We start from the raw sequence: 26,110 nt of genomic DNA, 5'->3' as shown, positions 1-26,110 counted from the left end.
GTACATAATTTCCATTCCAAGCCCTAATTCTTCTGAATATTTTATTTCTGTTATTAATTGTTAAGAACTTATTTCTTTATTTTGAATGTTCTGTTTCATACTATGCTTATGTAATTCAGTGGAAATACTTGATATCGTTTAATCAAGTAGTAATAAACTGTCATTTACAGTGTCTGTATACTTGTAAAATTTAATAATGTTCTTATCAAACTATTGGTTGTGTGATTGTATAGTGCACACTGCACCGTGGGTTCTTGTTGGTCAACTGTAAGAATCGTTTCAAATCTAAACAGGTCCAGAATTTAAAGAAGCTGTATTTAGAAGATTAGACAGGGCCGTAGAGCTTTAATACTGACTTCAGGTAGCAGAGTTCACACTTACAAGATTTAACTTGCAATGTGAATAGATACTTGTAAGCTAGTTCTACTCCTAGGAAAGTCCAGTTAAGAAGATGATGTGTCCAAAGCACACGTGTCTAGGTTTGGGATTGTGTGCAGGACATGTTTATAGCTTCATAGCTGTGACAGAACAATACTCCTAAATTCGAATGACGTAACACAGGGACGAGACCATACGAGCGGTCTGCTCAGCAAATACGATTGAATGTTAGAAATTAGTATTGGGGAGGAAATACATGATAAGTAATAGACACCTTTTTTCTCTCTTTTTGCAAGACTGTTGAGAGTTAAGTCGGAGACTTGTTGACTAAATTATGAGTCCACGCTTTGGCACTACATATGGGTTTTTGTCTGTGAGTTTGTCTTTGATGTAGGCCTTTGGTCCTTGAGGTGCAGAGCTTTGATATTTTACAGACAGCATTTTCCCAACTGCTTCTGTTACTTTTTATTTTCCATTATCCTATATTAACCTTCAATTTTCATGTGTTTTCTCCTTAGCTTTTAATAACCCACGACCAGGGCAACTGGGCAGGTTATTGCCAAACCAGAACTTACCACTTGACATCACATTGCAAAGCCCAACTGGTGCTGGACCTTTCCCACCAATCAGAAACAATAGTCCCTACTCAGTGATACCTCAGCCAGGAATGATGGGTAATCAAGGGATGATAGGAAACCAAGGAAATTTAGGGAACAGTAGCACAGGTAAGGGCTCAAATGCGCTGTTACTTTATTGGTGAGTTATTTAATTTCGTAATGATTCAGCCACATCAAACTAGTCGAATTTCTCAAATGGAATTTTTTATGTTAGAAAGTAATATTTGAACGTAAGAAAATTCTGCAAATTTTCACTGTGAGACTGGCATGTGAAGCATTGGAAAGCATTCCAGTAAGCTTACTGTTTTATTCTGTGATCATTACTTTCATAGGGTTTCTGATCACTAACCTATAGCCTAGGCTAATCTCTTCTATTCCAGTTTACAGTCCTAGACATCATAGAGGTACGCGTAAGATGATTTGATGAGTCGCTGGCATCTCATGTAATCTGCTGATAATCCCAAGCCTCCCTCTTAATTGATGACTTGTTTTTGAAGAATTTCAGAATGCAAGTTTAAAGTTCGGGCAACGTTTCATACCTATAAGTGATACCGGTTTTCAGAAAACTATTCATTAAAAATAAAGAAGTTTAAATGGTAGTGTGCCTGGCCTTTCGCACCTGATCCAGGGCTCCCTTTTCAAAGATACATGACTGCCTGTGCTCTGGTTTGGACCTTGACCTGCTGCAACTTAGCGTGCCTGCCAGGTTGCCCAAGCGCGTTTCCTAAGTGGTCACCGCTGTCCCAGCCGCTACCATGTTCCTAAACTCCCGTCTCCTTCAGGCTAGAAACCATCTTAGCAGCATTGACTGCCATCACCACCTTGTCCTGTACCCTGTGCCTATTTACCACGGACACAGTAGCAGGACGCTGAGTGTTCCAGTGAACCAAACTGCTCACAATTGACAGCTTTCTTTCTTTGTCAAGATGAAGTGCTCAAGACAAAGGCATTGAAAGAAGTAGCTAGTATAAAAAGAATTTCTATTTGTGGGTGTTTCGTCCTTTGTTGTGGTGGTGGTTGTTTTTTTTTTTTTCTTTTAGCTTAGTCTGTCATCTCTGTATACACATCGCCATTTTAGACAGCTAATTGAAATTAGAGCTCAATTTTAAGGGGAAAAGCTGGATTTATTTATTTTCGGTTGTTGATGAGCAAGCGGTTTGTGGAGAAACGTGTGCTGGGCTATATTAAAATAGTTTATTCCTTCAACAACTATTATTGCTCCAGGCCCTGACTACTTCACTAATCTATATATTCACAGAAATGGTGCCATAGTAATTTTATATTTTAAGGCAAAGTATTGAGTTATATAAATAAAATATTTATGCAACATTCTATAACAGAAAAGGAGCCAATGACTTCTTAAAAATGCCTCCTTGTTAGCAGAACACAGGAAGATCTGAGTTCTTGCAGGAATCTGAAGAAGAAATTTAAGGACACACCTATTTTCAAATCGGGGCAGCCTGGCGATCTAGACTGTGAGGGTCCTATAGTGCCTCTGCTTCGTTTCCAAAAACAAAGAGACCGAAAGAGACTTTGACCCCAGTTATTATGATTGCATTAATATTGTTGACTTATAGGTGATTTTTCCTTCTGCTTTCTAGACTTCATATAATCTTGCTATATTATTTAGGTAATCGATTTTTGGAGAAATAAAATGCCTGTTCTCCCATAGTACATTTGTGTACTTCAAATGTAATGTTCAAATGGTTTTTTAAATATATATTACTATAATATTGTTCTAAGCTTTTCAGTCTATTTAATTACCCTTTATTCTTAATCATCCTAATGTAGCACATTCCCATTTCACCAGTGAGAAACCACCCATAATACATGTTTTCTCCATTTCTTAAATATACCCTCTTTTTAGTTATCACAATGAAAGTAAATGAAAGCAAGCCATCTATTTGAAAGCAGAACTTCTATATATCGGTCGTTCAGCATTTCAAAACGAAGGGTTCTCACTTGGAGTTTATCCCCTTTAGAATATCAAGTCTTAGCAAATATTTGGCCATTGTCCACATCCCAGGGGCAGGCCAGAGAGAGCAAACACTTGAGCCTATGTGGAATATTGTGCTCTTCTTGTTGTGTGTGGCCCAAATAACTGTTAATATCTCTGGTGTAAAGGGATCTTTACCAATGTGCCCTAACCCCTTCTAGATCTATATAATCAGGAATGTGGCGGTCCAGGTATACTGAAGTCCCCCATAAGTAGGAGTTCCCTTGCCTTGGTTGTAAAAAACCGTGGTAGGAAGATCGTGTAATTTCTCAATGGTTTAGAGGCTACCTTGGTCAATTTTGAAGCGTAACAAATCAGAGTACCCTGGAAGGGATTTGAGGATTTAAAAATCTGACGTTGGCTTCACGGGATATTCTGTGATTTGGATTTATAATAAGAGTGTTGACTATGAGTTTAAACCTTGTTTCTCTTAGCCTCACCTCCCTTTTGGAAAGTAAAGCACTGACGTGTAGATCAGCTAATGTGATTCACTTCCTGAGGAAGGAAGTTGGGGTTCTCCACACGCCACAGCACCTGTTTCTAAGTACATATGGGAACAATTTTAACAGCTTTTCCGAACTATAGAGAGTGGCAAGTCCGTGCTCTGAAAAACTGTAGAAACTGCCAATTCTTGTTGCTTAGCCAAGGGTCCACGTCTGTCCCAATGAAGGCATTAACTATTGGGCTGTGTAGACAGAGTGATGGTCTTACACAGAGTAAGATCGTCTAGTGCTCATACATGCTGACTGTGGTTTCAGTTACTCCATCTCTCAGTTTCCTTTGGCTTGCCTGCAGGAATGATTGGTAGTAATGCTTCCCGGCCCACTATGCCATCTGGGGAGTGGGCCCCACAGAGTTCTGCTGTGAGAGTCACCTGTGCTGCTACCACCGGTGCCCTGAACCGGCCAATCCAAGGAGGTATGATTCGGAACCCAACAGCCAGCATCCCCATGAGACCCAACAGCCAACCTGGCCAAAGACAGATGCTTCAGTCTCAGGTCATGAATATAGGTAAGGTAGTTCTAGTGCTCTGTACTTTTCATTTCTGTGCTTTCTTAGAAGAGACGAACCGCTCCAAAAGTTCTTTGCAGACATGCTCCTCATTTGCGGGTGATTCCCCCCATGTCAAGCTGTCGTAAGTGGGATTTTGCTGGGACTCTGTATAGAATCCTAGAGTCTCAAAGGTTTCCCAGTTACATCAGAGAAGTAACTACCTCTGTGGTGCTTTATTTGTATTAAATTCTCTAATTTCAACTTTCGTGGGGAGTGAATCAGAGTGCCACACTGCCAGTGTTACATACATGATGGTCGTAAGGAGCATCTCAGCGTTACAGCAGTGGTTCCTGACTCTGGGGTGATCATCAGAATGCTCGCAGGACATTAAGATGCAGATTCTTAGGACACCATCCTAGACTATTAACCCAGACTTTCCAGGGTCCTCACTGAAGGTACGAGGTCTTCTAGGACATCTCACAAAACGTGAGGATCACTAAAATTCTCTTCGGATACAGTTCTCATGTTATTAAAATTAATAGTCTAATACATTATATGACACCATTTATATGAAATGCCAAGAATAGACAAATCTGTAGGGAAAGAAAGTAGGTAAGTGGTTGCCTAGAACTGGGGGTCTGGGGGAACTGGGGAGTGACTCCTAATGGTCGCGGGTTTGTTTTAGGAGAATGAAAATGTTCTAAACCTGATTGTCGTAATGGTTGTACAACTCTGCAAATATACTGAAACCCACTAAATCATATACTTTAAACAGGTGAATTGTATGGCATGTGAATTAGGTCTCAGTAAAGCTGTTACCTGAAAAAAAAATAATGGTCTGTACAACTCATACTTGAGATTATTTTCTTAATCATTGACATATTAAGCTTCTTCTAAATCTTGCACATTAGCATAATTCGGATAAGTTCATGTTTATGTACTTTTTCATATACTTAGAATATTGCACAATGAGTAAGAGCTAAATCATTAACGGAAAGGTACCAGGATTGTTTTGACAAGACAACACAGAATTCTCATCCTACCTCTGGCATCCGCTTTCTTACCCAGTTATGTAATTGCTCAGCACATATTGGCTTATTGTTTCTGAGAGGTGACATTCAGATAGCCTTTCTACAGAGAATGTACTTCAAATTGATGAGTGGTTTCCAAACATAAATTCATACAATTTATGAAAGGCTTTTATAGAAAAATGCTGAAAATGACCAGATTTTCATGCAGAATTCAGCTGGGAAGTTTTTAATGTATTGATTCATTCATTTAAATATCATAATTAAGGGGCACCTGGCTGGCTTAGTTACTAGAGCATGTGACTCTTAGGGTCACAAGCGCCATGTTGGGTATAGAGATTACTTGAAAAGTTAAACACACAAACACACACACACACACACGATAATTAATAAATCCCTCATATCCAGAAATTTAATTTTTTTCTCCATGTTTCTTTATTGAAGGGCACCTCACCTGGCCTTTGAGCTTTATTGTGTAACTGAATTTCTTTGATTTTTAATAAATTCAGAAAGCCATGAACTCCACGGAAAGTTGTCTCTTGTAATGGAAGACTGGTCTACACGTGACAACAATAAAATCATTAAAAATCTCATGTCATCCGTTAGCTTTAAACCTCTAAAAAGAACTAAGAAAGGGCACATCTGACCTGCCTGAGCCTTCTTTCTGTTCTACCCCCTCTCTTCTAGAAGAGCTAACTGAATTACAATGAATGAAAGTTCAAGAACAAGTGATCTAGCACTTCTTGAAAGTATGATCCAGGACCCCAAGCCTTTCAGGAGGTCCACAAGACTAAACTGTTCCCATAATAATGCTGAGACCCTACCGGCCCTCTTCATTCTCCCCTCTCTCATAGTTACATGCTGTGTGGTGGAATGTGGGAGCACATAGGACGCTCTGACTCTCCTCTGTCAATCTGGGCATTAAAGTCGTCCTCACGATGTAAAACAAGGGGCGCCCGGGTGGCTCAGTCAGTTAAGCGTCCAACTTCAGCTCAGGTCATGATCTCACAGTGTGTGACTTCGAGCCCCTTGTCAGGCTCTGTACTGACAGCTCAGAGCCTTGGAGCCTGCTTCGGATTCTGTGTTTCCCTCTCTCTCTGCCCTTCCCCCACTCATGCGTGCTCGCTCGCTCACTCTCTCTCTCTCTCTCTCAAAAATAAAATTAAAAATAAAAAAATTTTAATGTTTACATTAAATTACATAAATGTAATACATAAAATACATAAAAACAATACCAGTAAAAGGGTTTTTTTCATTTTTCATTAAAAGATCTGGTTTACAGGGCACCTGGGTGGCTCAGTTGGTTAAGTGTCCAACTCATGATCTCAGCTCAGGTCTTGATCTCACAGTCATTGAGTTCAGGCCCTGGGCTGGGCTCCACACTGGGTGTGAAGCCTATTTAAAAAAGAAAAAAGGGCGCCTGGGTGGCGCAGTCGGTTAAGCGTCCGACTTCAGCCAGGTCACGATCTCGCGGTCCGTGAGTTCGAGCCCTGCGTCAGGCTCTGGGCTGATGGCTCGGACCCTGGAGCCTGTTTCCGATTCTGTGTCTCCCTCTCTCTCTGCCCCTCCCCCGTTCGTGCTCTGTCTCTCTCTGTCCCAAAAATAAATAAAAAAATAAAAGAAAAAAATAAAAAAGAAAAAAAAAACCTCTTGTTTATATTAACATATAGTGGATTTATTATAATGATTTTTAAATGAAGGAATAATTGTTTTTTCTACTTTCCAGTGTTAATTTCCCATACAGTGTCAATCAGATATAACCCACATAAACTAAAGCTTGTTTCTTGAAGAATATAAAAGGTTCTCTTTGCAAGAGTTTAGAACTGCCACTCTATATGTTCCCTAAAGTGAGTGAAAAGCCTTGAAGTTTATTGCCTTTGTTAAATTTGGTCTTACTATTTTCACCTAAATATTATTACATCTGTCTTTTTTTTTTTTTAGGTTTACTTATTTATTTATTTATTTAAGTAATCCCTGCACCCAACTTGGGACTCAAACTCATGACCTTGAGATCAAGAGTCACATGCTCTTTCAGCTGAGCCAGCCAGGCACCCACATCTGTCTGTTTCATTTTCCATAAACCAGATATTTCTCTATATATTACATAGCAGAAATAGGCACTTTCTTGATTACAGGTTATAAAGTTTTTTGATTTTTGTCTTCTCTCTTTAGGGCCATCTGAATTAGAGATGAATATGGGGGGACCGCAGTATAGCCAACAACAAGCTCCCCCAAATCAGACTGCCCCATGGCCTGAAAGCATCCTGCCTATAGACCAGGCATCTTTCGCCAGCCAAAACAGGTGAGTCCTGAGTACCCAGGAGCTCCAAGAGAACAGTGGTTCATGAGTTCTGGAAGTTATTTTATTTTGAAATGTCTATGTATTTTGAGAGAGCAGGCACATCTGCACTCACATGAGCGGGGGAAGGGCAGAGAGAGGAGGGAGAGAATCCTAAGCAGGCTCTGTGCTGTCAGCACAGCCCGACTCAGGGCTCGATCCCACTGGCCATGAGATCATGACCTGAGCGAAATCAAGAGTTGGGCACTTACCTGACTGAACCACCCTGGCACCCCGGTAACTTATTTTAGACCTCTGCCAGAAATTAATCTTTTCCTTCTAAATAGTTGGTCCTGACCAGTTTTCACATATTCAGACTATAATCGTCAGTTGTTGGACAGGAGGTGAGGGGGTAGGGGAGGGAGAAATCCAGAAATCAGTTACTTCTAGGGCATACCTTTAAAAAGTTATAATTTAGTTGGAAAATAAAAGATGTACATTAATAACTATAAGGTAGTATGTACTGTACTATAAATGGTATAAGAGAAATCAAACAAATTACAAGAGATCATCCAACTGGGGTGACTGGGGAAGGCTTCAGAGTCCTGCAGGAAAGGTGTAATTCAGGAGGTAGAGATGGCAGGAAGCCAGTCCAGTGGGTAAAAGCAGCATAATCAGGGCCTGGGTGTTACAGAAACAACATGGTATGTTTAGGGTAACGGGGAATAGTCTAGTTTTCTGTTACATACATATTACCACTTAAAAAATATACAGTAAAGGCAGTATGGGAAGATTTGGCAGGAAGAGTAGATTAGTAACTGAATAGATTTATAGAAGGTTTTAAATACCTAAGAAACAAAAACAGATGAACATTTGGGAAGGGGGGGTTGGAAGAGATAAGGAAACAAACCGTAACAGACGGTTAGTGATAGAGAACAAACTGGCAGTTGCTGGAGAGGAGGTGGGTGGAGAGATGGGTTAAATGGGTGATGGACATTAAGGAGGGCACATGTTGGGCTGAGCATTGGGTGTTACATGCATAAGTGATGAAACACGGAATTCTCCTGAAACCAATACTACACTATATGTTAACTGACATTTAAATTTAAATACAAATTGGAAAGAAAGAAAAAAGAAAAAGAACGTCTTAAATACCATGCTCTGAAGAATTCAGACTTTTTCATTAAGCCATTAAAAAAGGTTTTTGGAAAAGGAAATGGTATGTGATCTTGTTTTAAGTTTTTTTTGCTTCTGATTATGTCAAATTTTGTTTCTTTGTAGGTGATCTTTTCTCTTGTTGCTTTTGAAATATCCTTTGTATTTACTGTATGTGTTGCACTTTCACTACAGTGTGTCCGGGTGTGGATTTATTTATACTGCTTGGTATTTGGCATGTTTTACTTGTTTTTACCCCGTAGATTCATGTTTTTCATGTTATTATCTCTTGTACTGTCCCTTTCCATTTTCTTTATTCTTTCCTTCTGAGATTCTGGTTAGACATATTACACTTTCTCTTTCTGCGCTGGATTTTTTTTTTAATTCTACCCTCCATTTTTTTTATATATATACATATTTATTTTTGAGAGAAAGAAAGAGACAGAGTGTGAGCAGGGGAAGGGCAGAGAGAGAGGGAGACAGAATCTGAAGCAGGCCCCAGGCTCTGAGCTGTCAGCACAGAGCCCGGTGCAGGGCCCGAACTCACAAACTCAGCAAGATCATGACCTGAGCTAAAGTTGGACGCTTAGCTAACTGAGCCACCCAGGTGCCCCCTACCCTCCATAGTTCTTAATCCATGTATTTTCTATCTCCTTGTCTCTCAGTACATCAGGATAATTAATTTATTATCCAGTTCATTAATTCCTTCTTCATCTATGTTTAATCCAGTTACATGTTTTATTTCTAAAAGTTTTATTTGCCAGGTCTACTTTTCAGTCTCATTTTTTGCTTATTTTCGTGATTCCATCTTTATATCTTTAAGCATTACATTCATCATTATTTTCTGAATTTCTTTATCTGATAATTCTGATAACTAGGTTTCATAGAGGTCTAACTCCAGGATTGACTCTCCCTCTTGATGGCCTGTTTCCCCGAGTATTTTGGTCATCTTGCATTGGGAGTTCTTAAGTTGATCTTGGTTGGTGAAACATCTGGAGTTGAAATGGACTTCTCTTAAAAAACTTCTCTTAAAAAAGCAAATTCGCAGTGCTCTCTGCCAGAGGTGGGGGGTCCATTCCACGTTCCCTCAGTTCAGTCCAGCAGCCTCAAGTTAGTGCTTTTATTTTGCTTTGGCCCAGAGCCCCAGCTCTTGTAACTGCTCTGTGGATAAAAACACACCTATCACCAGTAGCTTGGGATGCTCAAGGTTTAGCTCATAGGTGGTTTTTGTTTTGTGTTTGCCTCTTTGAGAGTTCCATTATTCCCTGCAAAACCAAGGTCACAGTTACGTCGTCTGCATAATCTCGTTTTTAGCAGTGCACTAACTGCAAGCAGACTTGAGGCCTAAGTGATGGTCCTGCTTGGCTGGTTGGGTGAACAAAGCAGCTCCCCAGGCAGAGAGATGGGAGCCTAAGCCAGAAGGCGGTGTGGGAACTGAAAGGGTGTGCGCGGTGTTTTCCAGGAAGTAAACTTGTTGGAAAACAAGCTGTAGCAATTCGCCCTTGAGGCCCACATGTAAAGAGCTGGGGTTGAAGGCTCCATGAGGACCCTACTGCAGACCGAGTGTTTTGTCCTGGTTTATTGTCCTAGATTATTCTGGTTTAAAGTTATGTAATATTCTTATCTAATTCACAGATAATGAAGTCAGCAAGGTTTTTGAAATTTCATAAGAGTTGAGTACATTTTCAGAGTTTCTTATTTGTTTTTTTAAAACTACAGGTTTCAGAGTGAGTCCTACTGAGATGTAACGCTTTTATCATAGTGGGCCTTGCACAGCTCTGAGGCGTGGTATGATACCTGTTTCCCTTCCCTTATCTTAAAGGAGAGTAAAGGATTCAGAAGATTCAGTGAAGTTTAAAAACAAAAAAAAAACCCCGAAGTATCAGAAGATGAGTAAGATCCCAGCAATAAGACATCTGAGAAAAAGTCGAGGGCTAGTTATTTCACTGAAACAAAAGACCAGGGAAAGTGCTTACTAACCGTCTCGAGGACATAAAGGAGGAGGCTCGCTTACCAGCTGTATTCCTTTCAACATGGGAAGAAACTAGTATTTTTTTAAGCCTGCGGTGCCTCTGAATCACGTCTGGGGTCTCCTTAACAGGCGGGTCTGGGTGGGGCCCAGGGCTCTGCATTTTGAAAGAGACCCAGAAGATGCCTGCATCTCTGGCCCTCCCCCTGCACTCTGAGCAGAAATGAGGCAGGAGAAGGATGACAGCAAGAACCACGTGCAGTCACTGTGGCTCTCACCGGACCAGCCACCAAGGCAGTGTGCAGCTTCCATCACCGGGTCTGTTGGGAGTAGAGCATCGCACAAATAGCCACTGTAGTAATAACTTGGAAGCAGTACTTTTTCGGGGTCTTTCCAGTTCTTTGAGTCTAATTTGATGGAGTCCGTGAGTGTTAAGCTGTTTCTAAACATGTTTATCTGATATGTTAAAGAGCCACCCATTTCCATGGAAACTTGCACATAACAGAAATGTAGTACAGTAGTTAAATGCAGCATCTGATAGTTGTTTTGGGGTGAAATGTCAAAGATTAGTTTCTAGAGAATACGAGGCGCAAAGTTAGGATTTTCCCTGTTGCCCAAACAGATGAACATTCTGTTAAAACAAAAATGGAAGAATTCCGGAGTTTGTACGGAGCCCAGTCACCATGTAAGCATGTTCGTTTTGCTGTGCAAGTTTCTGGGTCTGGGCACCACCCCTGTTCTGCCGTTGCTCTGGTTACGCTGTGTCAGTTTTCTTTGGATGAGAGCTGTGTGGACAAAATAGAATGTGTTCATCACTTCTAAAGTCATTTCAGCTTTTCCAGCCACTTACCCCCCATCTTTTAAATAATTCAGTTTGGAAGAAATTTATGGCCAACTTTATGGTAATCTTATTGTCATAGAAATTCAGAAGTGATGGATAACAAAGGTTTTGACTATGTCTCTCTTTTGAAAAGAAAAACAGTGCTTTATCATCCCCCCCCCCTTTTTTTTTTAACTCCCCTAAGTATCATCATTAACATTTTATAGTTTTACTGCCTACTTAGGGGTAAGTTTTTAATGTTTTATGAACCCAGCATTAGTTTAAGTACACATTTCCAGAAGACTATAGGTTAGCCCTTAAATCTCATACATAATTCTCCTATTTATTTATAGTTGAACTTGCATTTTCTGTAGTTCCATTGTGTTTTATTTTCCTCGATGTCATGTGTAAAAAAGATGTTTAAAATATAGCCAGGGCTCCCTGGGTGGCTCAGTCAGTTGAACATCCAACTCCTGATTTCGGCTTAGGTCATGATCTCACAGTTTGTGGGATCGAGTGACAGCTCTGTGCTGTCAGTGCAGATATATTGACATACTTATCAAATATGCTTTGATATATTTATCAAAATAACTAAAATAAAATATAGCCCCAAACTTATAAAGGATTTTTTGAAGATTTCTGTTGGATTTATAAAAGTGGCTTTCTCTTCAAATACAGTAGCTGCCTTCCATGAAAAACTTGCTTTCACATTAAGTTCAAAATCTGAGTTAATTTGGTTTTCTTTTGTTTGAAATGCATCTAAATAAAGTTTCTTTTGTTGTCTATTTCTTATCATGTAGTAGCTGCTACTTTTCTGCAGAATTTTGAAAATAACGTGAAAAGTGATGATAATGTTCATGGTTTCTCAAACAAGAGCTCAGAATTGACCTTATTCCCCTTTTAAAAAAAAAATGTTTATTCTGAGAGAGAGATTGTGTGTGCATGCATGGGTGGAGGAGGGGCAGAGAGGGAGGGAGAGAGAGAATCCCAAGCAGGCTCTGTGCTATCAGCATGAGCCCAGTACCAGGCTGAATCCCAGGATCTAAGCCAAAATCAAGAGTTGGACGCTCAACCTACTGAGCCACCCAGGCGCCCTTATTCCCCATTTTGTCTCCATCCTTACTGTTTTTTGGTAGTTCATAAAGTGTACATTTCAAGAAATGAGGTTTCTTTTGATGATAGCTTTATCTTCTGCTAGTTTGTTACTTAATCATTTCGCATCAGCCCATGGCCTGCGTGTGTTCTTTCCTTTATTCCTCTGAATTTCGTCCTTGTCTTGTCTAGATTGTGGCTCTATTTGTAATTGCCCAAAATGCAGGAGAATAAGTTCTTCATTGTGTTGGTGGGCATTTATAAAGTTGGGATTGGAAGTCTGGATTGGTATTTTTTCCATAAGCCAATCATATTATTACATCTCTAAGGGAAGTGATATAACTCATGGTATACCCAAATTTATCATATCAACCACAATGCAATGTATCTTTCTGATTATAAGATACGATATCCTGGCTAGATCAGGAGCCCTTTATTTTCATCAACTGGAAACTTACTGAGCCTATGCAGTTTCAAGAACTGGGCCAACAAAGAGACTTAAGATCTCCTCACTTGGTACAGTCTAAAGTTGATATTTTAACATCAATACCAATATCGATTTTAAGTGAAAAGAAAGGACGAAGCATGGAATGACAAGTGTTGGCCTTATAGCGGCATAGATGGCATCTTTTGGAAAAGGATCAATTGCCCAGGGTGGCTGGGGCTCACGGAGAAATTGTGGACATTGAGTTTGTAGAGACTAGGCTTTACCAAAGTGTGTGCGTCCTTAAATTCCACCACCACCACCTGTCCAAGGACTTAGACATTTTCCTGGAGAGCTAAAATAAGAATTTTTGAGTCATCCCAGCAAAATTTGTTTTGGAAAAGGAACCTAACAGCATTGTCTGAGGAGAACAGGAGAGAGGCTATAAGCAGGGAATTATTTTGAGAGTCCTCAGCCTGAGCTGACAAGGAAGAGCCCTGACCAAAGTAGGAAAGCTGGAAGTACTGTTGGACGTTTCAGTCTGTGTTATGTATTGCTTTGAGGTTTGTTTTTTTTCTTAATTAAGAAAAGCATGTAACAAAAATGGGTTCTTTTATTATGTTGGAAATTGTTTTTTTAATTTAAGCTTTGGATGTATCTTTCCTACGGTGGAGTTGTCTTGCAGAGGGTGACCGTACCTCCCTTTCCTTTTGACGCTGGGTTTCAGTCCAATGCAAGACTGGGGGGTGTGGGTTCAGGCGGAACCCGGCAGCCTTCCTAGATTTAAGAGAGTAGATTTCACCTTAGTCTGTCAGCAGTGGGGATCTAGAGGGGTCTGGGTGGGGAGGTCGTGTTCGTGTTTGGTGTGGGAATGAAGCTTCCGAAGAAACAGAAGTTGAAATTAGGGAATAAGGCAGACCAAGAAAATACTTTAATGCATTTAACTAGCTACCATCTTTGGGGAATGAGGTCCCAGGTATAAGTGATTTGGTAAACACACAACATCCACTCTTGGCTGACTCGACCTCTTTTCATGAAACTTACCACATCCAAATGTTGATCACTCCTCTGCAGAATTTCCTCCTCTCTTTGCTTCTGTGATAATGCAGTTCTATTGTTTTTCTCCTCCTTGTTGCTGCTTTTCTACACTGCACCTTCCTCCCACTCCTTAAGTGTAGGAGCAGCAGACTGATCTGATCGCATTTGTGTTTAAAAACTTAAATTCCGGGAGAGCAGGGATGCCAGAGAAGCAGGAAGGGCAGTAGGGAGACTTTTCCAGGAAACGATGTCTTACTGAGGAGCAAGGCAATGATGAGAAGAGGCAGGTTAGAAAAGGCCCCCCAAAAACCAGAGCACGAGTCTCAGAGCGTTAGCTACCTTTAGCAAGGCAGGACCATTTGAGTGGAACCGGTGGCCGCACCAGCGCACGCGCTCGGCCTGTGGTAGTAGCCCGCGGCAAGGGAGGCTCGGGGATGCAGGCTTAGAGCCAGGAAGGGCAGGTGAGCAGTGTCATGAAGGGCGCATTCAATTAGGTGATTTCCATTACAAGTTACTGGGGATAAATGGAGAGTATAAATTGTTCTTTAATGCACTGATTATAAATGTTGGAAATCAATTGTTGGCTTTCATAGTCAGCATTTCAGGATCCTAGGCCAAAGTGGCATGCCAAGCTGTCTTTAGAAAACATGGCATATTAAATTGGGTTAGATAAATAACTTCATCCCTTGATGGATCTATTCACACTTGCTTAAGAATGAACTTACTTACTTGTAAACTTTTCTTTTCTCCAAAACATCATATGGTAACTCTAAGAGTACTAATTAGACCATTTTGGCAAAATACAAGTATCATTTTCCCTTTCGATACTGAAGTAACTCAGAAACTTTTCAAACCCCCACCACGAACAACTTGTCGTTTAATTTAAATTTTAGTTTTATGTACCATGAGTTTGGAGTTTAGTGTTACAATTATATCACCTATGACCTTTTATAATAATGTATAATGTGCACATTCATGATCTACTTTTGTTGACTCAGAAAGGCCAAGAGCCGCACTTCCTGGGGGCCTTAATGAATATGTTTGCAAGGCCTGCTTATGCATGACTAAGAAGTTTCCTATTAGGCCAACCAGAGTTAGTCTAGCGACAGCTGAATTCAAAAAACTTAATGCAGCTTTTCTTCTTATAGGTCTCTAGTCTCTCCCAGGTGAGTCATCACAGCCACTTATGAAATAAGACTGTTTAAATGAAATTTGTCTTTCCTACCAAAGTTCAGAAAAATCCTTTGATTACTTCAGGGCAAAGTGAATACATACATATGCTTGAGAAATCCGTGTAGATTTGTGGAAATGGAACGATCAGGAGGGCCCTGGCAGCACGCGCGTTTGTGTAGGAATCACGGCTTGGCAGTGTCTGCTTGTGCGATCTCCCCGACATGTGGGTTAACCCCTCTGAGCCTCAGCTTTGCCAGCTTTAAAGTGGGGGCAGGCAAAACGAAAACCATACACTAGATGCCTCGATTGGCACTGAGTAGAGTGTGTCTGTCACTGTGACTTGTCATTTTGTTCTGTTCTGGCTGGTAGAGCGTTGTATTACACAGACCCGGAAGTCAGTGGTTGATTTTGGTCACCTTTCGTCCCTAAGGGAAGAAAGCGTTCTCTGACCAGCTGGCTTTTCCAGGGGCCCACGGTGAAGTTTGTGTCTTCACAGGCAGCCATTCGGCAGCTCTCCGGACGACCTGCTGTGCCCACATCCTGCAGCAGAGTCGCCCAGTGATGAAGGCGCTCTCCTGGACCAGCTCTATTTAGCCTTGCGGAATTTCGATGGCCTGGAGGAGATTGACCGAGCCCTCGGAATACCCGAACTGGTCAGCCAGGTGCGCACGGGCTGGGGGTGGGGGTGGGGAGGGGGTGGGGGTGGGGGGTTGCTGAGCTCTCTCAAGGGCACGGACTCGGTCGTTTTCTTTGGTTCACAGATGCTCTGCGGTCTGCTTCTTAGGGCACTTCTTTACCTCCTAACAAGCTGGCTCTGTTTTCTTTCTTGCCCTCCTTGTTACCCCCACGTAAACGTTTGCCCAAGGATGGAGAACACCGAAAATGAGCTTTCATAAATTTAGGCTATTGAGCTGAAAGGCAGAAAGTCAAGGCCAGCTCACCTAATGACGTAGAGGGACACACAAGGAGCAGAGAACAGAGAAGTCTAGAACAAAACACTGCCGCCTCAATGACCTAGAACCCTTTCAGCTAAAAACCCAGTTGGCATCCACGATGATCATATTCATCTTTACATTTGTGGGCTGGTGAGAAGAAGCCAGTGTGCTAAAAGAATACTTCGCACACAAGCTAGCAGAAGTCATTTTAGAGGTAGCTAGAGCTCATTAACCATTTTGACCTTTGTGTGGGTTGAGCCCATAATAATTTGGGGGGATATTTAAATGTAAATGGGAATACAAGAAAGTGCTTCTTAAGCTTCCTCCTTCTGATAGTTTGTTAAAGCAATTCTCTAAAGTATTGCTTCTTTATAGCAATAATATAATAAACAGCCTAAACATAATCTCGAATGTGGTAACAGTATTTTCTGTGTCTGGCTACCCAGCTAAATTTGTGGGAAGCAGGCAAGGAAGCAGGCATCCTGGTTTACTTTATAAAGAGGAACAACAAATCTAAACAAAATCTAACCAAAAGCTATCACAGTCTCAGTACTGTCTTCCTCTTTTCTCATCATCTTTATTTCTTACTGCTAAACAGTAGCTTCCAGCGTCCAGTATACTCTTAGACACATGACGTGTCAGGAGGATGTCAGAAAGGTGATGCAAAGTCATTGGAGGCTTCTCTAAAGCTTAGAAATCATACTGTCATAATTCCCACAGTTCAGCAGACAGAAGTGGGAGTTAAGACTTGTCGATTCATATCAAGAACAGCAGAATGGGAAGAAATGACTCGAGAGGCTACATGATATAATGTGAAATAAATCGAGAAAGGAGAATGGAATTTAAATATTTCCTGTGTGGCTAGTTTGCTTTTGCTTTAAGTGGTAGCTAGAAGTCAGCACTCAGTATTGTTCTCGAGTTTTGTCCAAGTGACATTTTTTTTTTAAATGTGGTTATTGGGATTGTTTGTAGCATCGTTTTTATCAAAACTGGTGTCCTTTTATCATTTAATATTTTTAGTCCCCTTCATTTTTTCATTCATTTGTATTCTGTTTTGTCTCATCAAGTCCATTGTCAGTATAATGTCATCCTATTAAACTGAATTATAGAAACATTTTTCGGTGGATTTGGGAAATGGAGAGTACAAATAGACTTTATTTGTGCACATGAGAGTTGTGTGTCTTCTTTAAAAAGTGGAAATTATTTCATTTCTTCTCTGTTGAAGATGGGGAGGTATTTAAAGTTCTAAGATAGTTTCGTGAGTGTAGTTATTCAATTCAATAATGAGTTCAGTAATTCAGTCATCAATGGTGTCCCCTGGGGAGGCTCCATCCACATACTTAAAACTGTGCTGGAGAGGGCAGTGGGCCAGGGTCTCGTGGGTGGACCTCAGGACCGCCCTGACGTGAGCCAAGGATCATGGCCAGCACCAGGCCCCTGCTCTAACTTGGGTAGACTGGTTGGAGGAAGGCCTAGGACGTGACCATGTTAGAGAAAGCCTTAAGAGACATTTTTGCTCTTGAGTCCTTCCCTCCTTATATCAGAAGGGTTGTAGCAATTACCCCTAGAAGTAGAAGGGAGAGGAGAATAGAATTAGCAAGTATGTGTTTCCACCCTAAACACAGACACCTAGGGCCACTTGGGGGTGAGGTGTTCCCCCTTGGAGAAGTTGTAGATTTTCTATACCTGCTTCATTCTGACCCAGATAGATCAGGTAACCATAAGAAGTCAAGAACGACAAACACAGCAAATGTGTCCAGTAGCTCATAAGATGGTGGCAAACTGTAGGAAGTTCCGGCAGCACAGAAGGCAGTTAAATAAAGGCAGTGTGTCGCACTGCTGAGGAGCTCAGATGCTAAATCACAGACTGGATTGGAACCCACTACTGAACCAGCCAGAAAGGCTTATCACAACTTCCTCCCTGTCTCCAGATCTCACTTTTTTCATCTGCAAAATGGGAACAGTGCCCCACCACTGCCGACCCCAGTGAGGTACCAGGGTGGTCGTCTGACTAAAATGATTGCTTCAAGTATGAAGAATCAGTGAAAAGACTTAACACTTCCAGCGGACATTTCCATTTTACAGTCCGGGTCAGTCTCTGATGGGGAAGTGAGGAGGCAGTGTCCCATAGTCCTGGCCTAGTTCTCCTTCCCTTGGAAGAAGGGTTGATGGGGTTCAGGCCTGACCCTGCTTCTCTCCTCACATAAGTGCACCCGTTGAACAAAGATATTTTCTAGGAAGAAAAATGGAGTCGCGCTAGGTACCTTTGTATAGTAAGTACAGTGTGAAAAGCTTCAAGTATATGGCAGTGAGAGAAAATCACCTTGTATCGACTCTGCTGTTTAGAGCGGTTGTATTCATTTGTTTGTTATCTGGGGCCGTCTCTTCAGAGCCAAGCAGTCGATCCGGAACAGTTCTCCAGTCAGGAATCCAACATCATGCTGGAGCAGAAGACCCCGGTTTTCCCACAGCAGTATGCATCTCAGGCCCAGATGGCCCAGGGAAGCTATAACCCCATGCAGGATCCGAACTTCCATACCATGGGACAGCGGCCCAGCTACGCCACACTCCGCATGCAGCCCAGACCCGGCCTCAGGCCCACAGGCCTGGTGCAGAACCAGCCAAACCAGCTGCGACTCCAGCTGCAGCATCGCCTCCAGGCACAGCAGGTGTGCTCTTCGTGGGCGTCTGGAGAGGCGGCCAGGGCGCGGGGGCGTGGGCAGCTTGAGGCGAGAGGGCGGCGTAACAGTCGTGTCCTCGGGGAGGGCGGAAAGCTCATCCCGTCCCTTCCAAGATGACCCGACAGCTCGTGCTCTGTTCTACTTACTGATTTCCCTTCTGTCTCGTCCACTAACTCCACTCTAGCACAGGGGAGCTGTCCTGTTGCCCAACAGGGCAACGGTCTGGCCTTGAGGTCTAGAGCTAACGGTCTAGCCTTGAGCTCTCTGAGCCTCAGTTTTCCTGTCTATAAAACGGGGCTGCTGTATGGTGCAGGGCAATGTGCATATGAGTTAAAGGTGGTTTCTAGCTCAGTGTGAGCACTCAGGACAACAGTAGCTCCTTTCCTCAGTCCTGTCTCGTGACAGAAATCGTCACTGTTAGCTGAGTGGTGGCAGAGCAGTGCTGCCTTCTGAGTGCCTAGTTAGCTCAAGAAAATGTGTTCTCGGGAAACAAGCCTAGAAAGATTTCTGTAAACAGTCCACAACGTTTTCTCAGTTATAAGCAATGCGAAACCTCACTGATAATTAGCTTTGTAAAAGAATTCAGCTGCAAACCATGTGGTTTCAGCATCTAACGCATACAGATGTTACACTGGGGAGGGCGATTTCTCAAGAGAGATGATTTAAAATATACTGTGTAAAAAATGTATTGATTCTTCTGTCTGTTGCATTTAGAATCGCCAGCCACTTATGAATCAAATCAGCAATGTTTCAAATGTGAACTTGACCCTGAGGCCTGGAGTACCAACACAGGTAAGGAGCAGACCAGCAGTCAGATTTCATGGGATGTTGAGTTTCTCTGTCATTTCTTCCTTGTCAGTATCCCAGGCAAAGTTTCTTACAAGGTCATATGACCCAGATCAGCACCATGGATCTGTTAGGTCATTCAGATGTCCATCTAGCCTGTCACTTTTGTAGTTCCATTTTTACTGCCAGGTACAGTCAGTTCTTGTCATTCACTTGTGTTGTGTTCTATGAAGTTACAGCAAACACTGAATTAGCGACTAGTGAACCATTGCTCCCAGGAGACATACAGGGTTAGGGTCCTGCCAGCCTCTGGTGCCAGCATGGTCATCAGTCTATCAGTACATAACCTTGTTTCACATGTGCTTCAATTTGAAGAAATCTTATTTAATAGATATTGTCGATTTGTTACCTTGAACTCAGAGACACCAGCGCTGTGACTCTTGCCTGAATGAAGCTCACCCCACACGTGCCTTCTCCATAAGGTACATCGCAGCCTCTTGCATTTACGAACACTAGACAGCTCTTTAGCACTACTCTTAGGAACCACCGTCAAGAGCAAAATCACCTGGGAAAAGCACACCAGAGTGAAAAACGTGGAACTAAATAGTCCACAAAAAGGACGCTTACAGTATGAGAGCTGAAACAAGAAGGCAGATTGTCACCTTGTTTCAGCCTTAGGTGGGAATAATGTGCATCTTGGGCATCTCAAATTCTTTTGCACATGTCCATAGACGTTGACAGTGCTGTGAATATAGAGTTGGGGGTTACAAATAAATTTTAGCAAGTAGGTAAGTTCACAAATACGGAATCCAGGAGTAATGAGGATGGACTCTGTACTGCTAGGACCCCATAAACAGCCTTTTACCTCTTCTAGGTGGCAGGCACTGACATCCTTCCCTGCATCCATCTGTCTTTTCCTCTTCAGTCTGCCCTGGCCTCCTTGCATCCTATCACCCTCGCTCTCCCTACACTCCCTCCCCTCTCCCTGCCTCTGTTCAGCCTTTTCTGAAGCACTTCAAACCACATTTTAGCACAAATGATCTGGTTTCCCTTTAGATTTGAATGCCATCTTCAAGGTTTCTGTGACATTCATCTTACAGCTAGGACTGGTATTATTATGAGGTCCTTTAGTTAACTGTGTTCTCTCACAGTGAGTTCCAAGTTAATCCATAGTAACATTGAAGTTACCCATGTCAGTCATTGCAAGGTTTCAGAAAAATCATCATCTCTGTAGAACTTAGAAGCCCACATTCTCACCCACCTACTGTTCGACTCTAAAATGTTCTCTCCACATGGCGTCTGGGTGGCTAGTTCGGTTGAGCGTCCAACTCTTGATTTTGACTCAGGTCATGATCTCAGGGTTCGTGAGATCGAGCCCCATCTTGGGCTCTGCGCTGCACTTGGAACCTGCTCAGGATTCTCTCTCCCCCCTTCTCCCCAACTTGCACTCCTTCCCTCTCTCTGTCTCTCTCTAAAATAAAAAATAAAATAAAATGTTCTTTCCGTGTAATTTTATTTCCCAAATGATTTTGCATGAGACAGTACCATTTGTTGTCTTATTTCTAATATACAGTTTGTTTCTCAATCTGTGTCTTCCCCCAATGTTCCCCTCCGTGCATTCCCCACTTCACCCCCATTTTAGGCACCTATTAATGCACAGATGCTGGCCCAAAGACAAAGGGAAATCCTGAACCAGCATCTTCGACAGAGGCAAATGCATCAGCAACAGCAGGTTCAGCAGCGAACACTGATGATGAGAGGACAAGGGCTGAACATGACATCGAGCATGGTGGCTCCTGGTGGTTTACCAGCAACTCTGAGCAACCCCCGGATCCCCCAGGCAAATGCACAGCAGTTTCCATTTCCTCCAAACTACGGTACTGGACTTACATCCCCACCACCTTTCACCAGCCCTTTCTCCCCAGTGTCCCCTGCTCTTGGGTCTCAGCTCCTCTCTCACAGCTCTTTGCATGGCTCCCAGAGGAGTCTGGCTACCCAGGGAGTGATAGGCAACCTGGGAGGACAGCTGGGGCCTGTCAGGAGTCCCCAGGTCCAGCACAGTGCCTTCCAGTCTCCCCGCTCAGGTACCACCTTTTCTCTGAGTGCAGGTCTTACTTTAAGAGTGACCGAAGTAAGTGTGTGTGAGTGTGCGTGGATGTGTGTGTTTCTGTCAGTGTCTGTAAACACGGGTGCATATGTATATATTTATTTTTGAAGACCTCTGAGTCTGACTCAAACAAATCAATAGATACGTACAAAATGTTGAAAGACCTACAAAAATTCAAGCATTACACATTCTCCAATTTTTGAAAAAAAAGATGATACCAACTCTTCAATGAATAGATAATTCCTGAGAAGTGTTATATAGAAGCCCCAGTGGAAGGCCCTTTGTTTTCTTCATATTGATTTGTTGTTCAGCGTCAGTCTTAAGAGACAGATGTGTAATGTCATAAATATTCATATTTGTGTGCATGCCATGTTCAATTAATAGTTGAATTATTGATAAAAGTTAAGTGCTTACATTGACATTAATATTCCAAATGATTTTCCCTGTCTTTTGCCAGAGTTATCTACAAATAACTATCAAGCCTCTGTAGTGCTTAAATTCATGTCTCCTGTTTCTTTAAAGAACCAAATAATGTGCGGGTTTTTCTGTGTGATCATAAACTTTTCTTTCTCAGCTAACCTAAGCATTAATTAACTATGTACATTACACACATCTAGGCAAAAACGCATTTTCCTTTACGTCCTCCTTGAAAGTTTCTAAGTTGCCGCCTTTGTTTCTAAGCTCCTTTCCTGTTTCCTTTTTGATGACTTCAGAAAGTGTTCTAAAAGTTCCTTCTCTCCTTTTAGTGTAAATGCCATTTGCTTCTAAACTGAACAAGAAGCTTACATTGAATTTTTCTATGTATTCTTGCTCATCTTAGATAGCACTGAAATACCGCAGAGCCCTTTACAGACAGAATCCTTTGTGATGCAGTTACTTATTTTTAAAAATGCATGGATCTCCTTGTAGAATGACTTGATTCAATAAAAAAATTATTCAAATGTGTTAACTTTTCCTATATAGCTGAACTTCAATCTGATTTAAAGTTTAAACAGTCCAATTGTAGTGATACATAAAAATTTGAAGACTGTTTCAGGTAAAAGAGAAATACACATGTTTGACCAATTCTTGATTTAGAGAGGGAATAAGGGGAAGGAACAGTATTTTCTCTATCTCTAGACAAGGTAACTACCTTAGAGAATCAACATTTGGAAATTTTTTTCTTCATGCTTTTTATCCCAGTTTGGAACCTTTTTTAAATGTATGTGGTTAACATAACATGATCAGGTATTTGAAAGTAATTTTCTATGTGTATATAATTTGAATGTTCTCTTTTCTTCCCCCCAATCTCTACGATAAAACTAACAGTCTCCTTTGGATTTCTGTTTTGTTTTTTAAGGAATAAGTCAGCAACCTGATCCAGGCTTTACTGGGGCCACAACACCCCAGAGCCCTCTGATGTCACCCAGAATGGCACATACCCAGAGCCCCATGATGCAGCAGTCTCAGGCTAATCCAGCCTACCAGGCCTCCTCTGACATGAATGGGTGGGCACAAGGGAATATGGGTGGAAATAGGTATGCCGTGTTTCTGTGTCTTTTTAAATAAGTGATCACCAGGGAATTTTTCTGTAGACCGCCTGTCTCTTTTCTGTATTTTTTTCTCTTTTTTTTTTTTTTTTTTTAATTGAGTAAGCTCTATGTTCAACAATGGGACTTGAACTCATGACCCTGAGATCAAGAGTCACATGTTCTGACTGAGCCTGCCAGGTGCCCCATCTTTTCTGTATATTTCCTAATTTTTTTTCTCAAGCAAGCAATATCAAGTAAACTACGAAGTAGGAAAGTTACTAAGTAGGCAGAAGTTACCAGAATACAAAAATTTAGCATATCTCTTCCTTGGGAGTAAAAAGAACTCCCCTGAGAAGGTACCACCCCACCAGTTTTTAAGACCGAAACTGCTATGGAAGGCAGTGCTCTAGAAGGCATCCTTTATCAGTACATGTAGTAAAAGCAAACAAATAAAAAGCTTGTTCGGTGCAGATAGGAAAGAGAAAGATACACCTCTAGACCTTCACAGTGATGTTAGGAGAGGAGTGTGGTCGCCCCTGCAGCCTCATTGAGCACTTCCTCCACCATCTCTGACCTCACCCCTGCTGGCTGTCCCACCCTGGGGTCTTTCAGCCTATACTTACTCATCCTCAAGTAAATATGTGAGAAACAAGTGCTCAAAACTCCCCACCTTTTTGCCCTACAACTCTTGACATTTTAATCTTTTCCTTATGTTCTAGCATGTTTTCACAACAGTCCCCACCACACTTTGGGCAACAAGCAAACACCAGCATGTACAATAACAATATGAACATCAATGTATCCATGGCGACCAACACAGGCGGGATGAGCAACATGAACCAGATGACAGGACAGATCAGCATGACCTCAGTGACCTCCGTGCCTACGTCGGGGCTGTCCTCCATGGGTCCCGAGCAGGTGAGCATCCTGAGGAGCAGCCCATTGTCTTCTGATAACTTTTTGTCTCTTTCCGCATTCAGCGTGTCTTTCCATGTACTTAACATCTGCCATCAACTCCCACACGTATTTTGATCAGTGTTTTCTCCCCTTACTTTCACCTGTGTTAGTGCCACTAACAGAAATACTTGTTAATGACAAACTAAACATGAAAGGATTCCTGACTGCTCAAGGATCTTTTAAAATATTTCTTAACTGTCTTGTCATTTAAGTATTTTCTTATTTGAGGAACTTAGCAATATCTAAAATGAATCTCTAAAAATGGAATGGTAAATGTACTTCTTAAATAGCTTTATTTTGGATTTATAGTTTAAGAACTGATTTTCTTCTGAATGAAAAACCAGACGAATCGCAAAGGCCAAACTAACTGCTTGCCATCCAATTAGCTGTATTTCCACCACCACCTCCCATCCCACCCCCTCCCGCCGCCCCCAGCCAGTTAGCTTTAAAGGATACTTCACTCGTGCAGGGAGACTGACACTGATCATCAAAAAGCTATTCTTTATCATCTCTGGGGTGTGAGTGCCATGTTTTTCAGGTCAATTTTTTTTTAATTTTTTTTTTAATTTTTTTTTTTTTTAATGTTTATTTTTGAGAGGGAGAGACCGAGCACGAGTGGGGGGAAGGGGCAGAGAGAGAGGGAGACAGAATCTGAAGCAGGATCCAGGCTCTGAGCTGTCAGCACAGAGTCTACCTGGGGCCTGAACTCACAAACCCTGAGATCATGACCCGAGCCGATGTTGGAGCCACCCAGGCGCCCCCCCCCCCCCCCGGTCAGTATTTTTTAAACAATTCTGCTTAAGGCTGTATTTCTGAATAAGACTAGTGATTCTGCTATCCCTGAGTGTACACCAGCTTCACTTGGTGGCAGAGAGACTCAAAGCATTGATATCTCGGGTGGCCAGCCTAGGATTCAGAATCTGGGGATTCAGAAATTCAGAATTTATCCACAGATAAAGGTGTCAGTTAAAAATTTTTACATTGTGTTTACAGAAGAACTTACGTTTAAAGGGCACAAAATGCTTGGCATTCCACTGCCTCAGTAGTTCACGCAAAGTATCAATGTGGCAAAGACCCTGAGTCTTATTTCATCTGTGGAGAGATCGAGGCATGGGCAGGTTAAATGACTTAGTAAGTCACTGACAGGGCTGTGCCTTCAGTCAGATCATAATTGTGAGAGTGGTGAAAGACCGAAGGTTGGATTAGTCTATTTCATCTAATGTTGGTGCACCACAATTTGTGAGGAAATTTTAGTAAATTTATTTCCAGCACCTCTGCTTTATTCTATGAGAAGATGTTAATAAAAATGCAGAGTAGTGCATAAGGAAATTTAAAGCCCTTTGCAATTTAAGAAAGCTCTGTGCGGGTAATAATAATTCGCCTTTCTGTAGTTGAATTGATGGTGACTAAACCATCAATGGTGGCTTACTTGGGTAAATCAGACATAACTAAAGATAGATTCTTGGGGCACTCGGGTGGCTCAGTCGGTTAAGCATCTGACCCTGGTTTTCAGCTCAGATCATCATCATGATCTCACAGTTTGTGAGTTCAAGCCTGCCCCTGCTTGGGATTCTCTCTCTCTCTCCATCTGTCTTTCAAAAAAAAAAAAGAGTTTTATCTTTTCTTTTTGTTTTTTTTTTTAATTTTTTTTTAACCTTTATTTATTTTTGAGACAGAGAGAGACAGAGCATGAATGGGGGAGGGTCAGAGAGAGGGAGATACAGAATCCGAAACAGGCTCCAGGCTCCGAGCTGTCAGCACAGAGCCCGACACGGGGCTCGAACTCACGGACCGCGAGATCATGACCTGAGCCGAAGTCGGACGCTTAACTGACTGAGCCACCCAGGTGCCCCGAGTTTTATCTTTTCGATGGAAGAAACGTGGTGTTGATTTTGAATTTTCTACAGAAAGGGCCACTAGTGGCTCCTGATTTGCTTTCTAGGGAGACTGTACAAAGCAAGGGCCACCCAGATGGTCTACTCTACCATGGGTCATAGTCAACCTACCTGGAAGTCATGCCATTTTATTTTTGAGGGAGGGAGAGAGAGAGCATGCACGCGTGCATGTAAATGAGGGAAGGGCAGAGAGAGAGAGAGAGACAGAGACAGAGAGACAGAGAGAGAGACAGAGAGACAGAATCCGAAGGAGGCTCCAGGCTCAAAGCTATCAGCA

At 42.0% G+C, this 26,110-nt stretch overlaps 1 protein-coding gene across 12 annotated transcripts in view; it reads left to right on the top strand.

The window, feature by feature from the left end:
* Positions 1-26,110, top strand: part of NCOA2 (nuclear receptor coactivator 2) — a 291,623-nt gene that overhangs the window by 254,675 nt on the left and 10,838 nt on the right. For 11 of the 12 annotated variants that reach the window (XM_058699787.1, XM_058699793.1, XM_058699791.1 and 8 more), the window contains 9 exons: positions 897-1,103; positions 3,787-4,002; positions 7,185-7,314; positions 15,458-15,623; positions 18,287-18,565; positions 19,292-19,369; positions 21,006-21,240; positions 22,810-22,987; positions 23,701-23,899. In XM_058699787.1, coding sequence (XP_058555770.1) covers positions 897-1,103; positions 3,787-4,002; positions 7,185-7,314; positions 15,458-15,623; positions 18,287-18,565; positions 19,292-19,369; positions 21,006-21,240; positions 22,810-22,987; positions 23,701-23,899 — 1,688 coding nt within the window. The remainder of the gene's footprint in view (positions 1-896; positions 1,104-3,786; positions 4,003-7,184; positions 7,315-15,457; positions 15,624-18,286; positions 18,566-19,291; positions 19,370-21,005; positions 21,241-22,809; positions 22,988-23,700; positions 23,900-26,110) is intronic. The other variant, XM_058699792.1, reaches the window with a different exon arrangement.

Source organism: Neofelis nebulosa, chromosome 14 (assembly GCF_028018385.1).
Source record: "Neofelis nebulosa isolate mNeoNeb1 chromosome 14, mNeoNeb1.pri, whole genome shotgun sequence".
Taxonomy (NCBI): Eukaryota; Metazoa; Chordata; class Mammalia; order Carnivora; family Felidae; genus Neofelis; species Neofelis nebulosa.
This window is presented reverse-complemented; position numbering and strand designations above follow the sequence as displayed.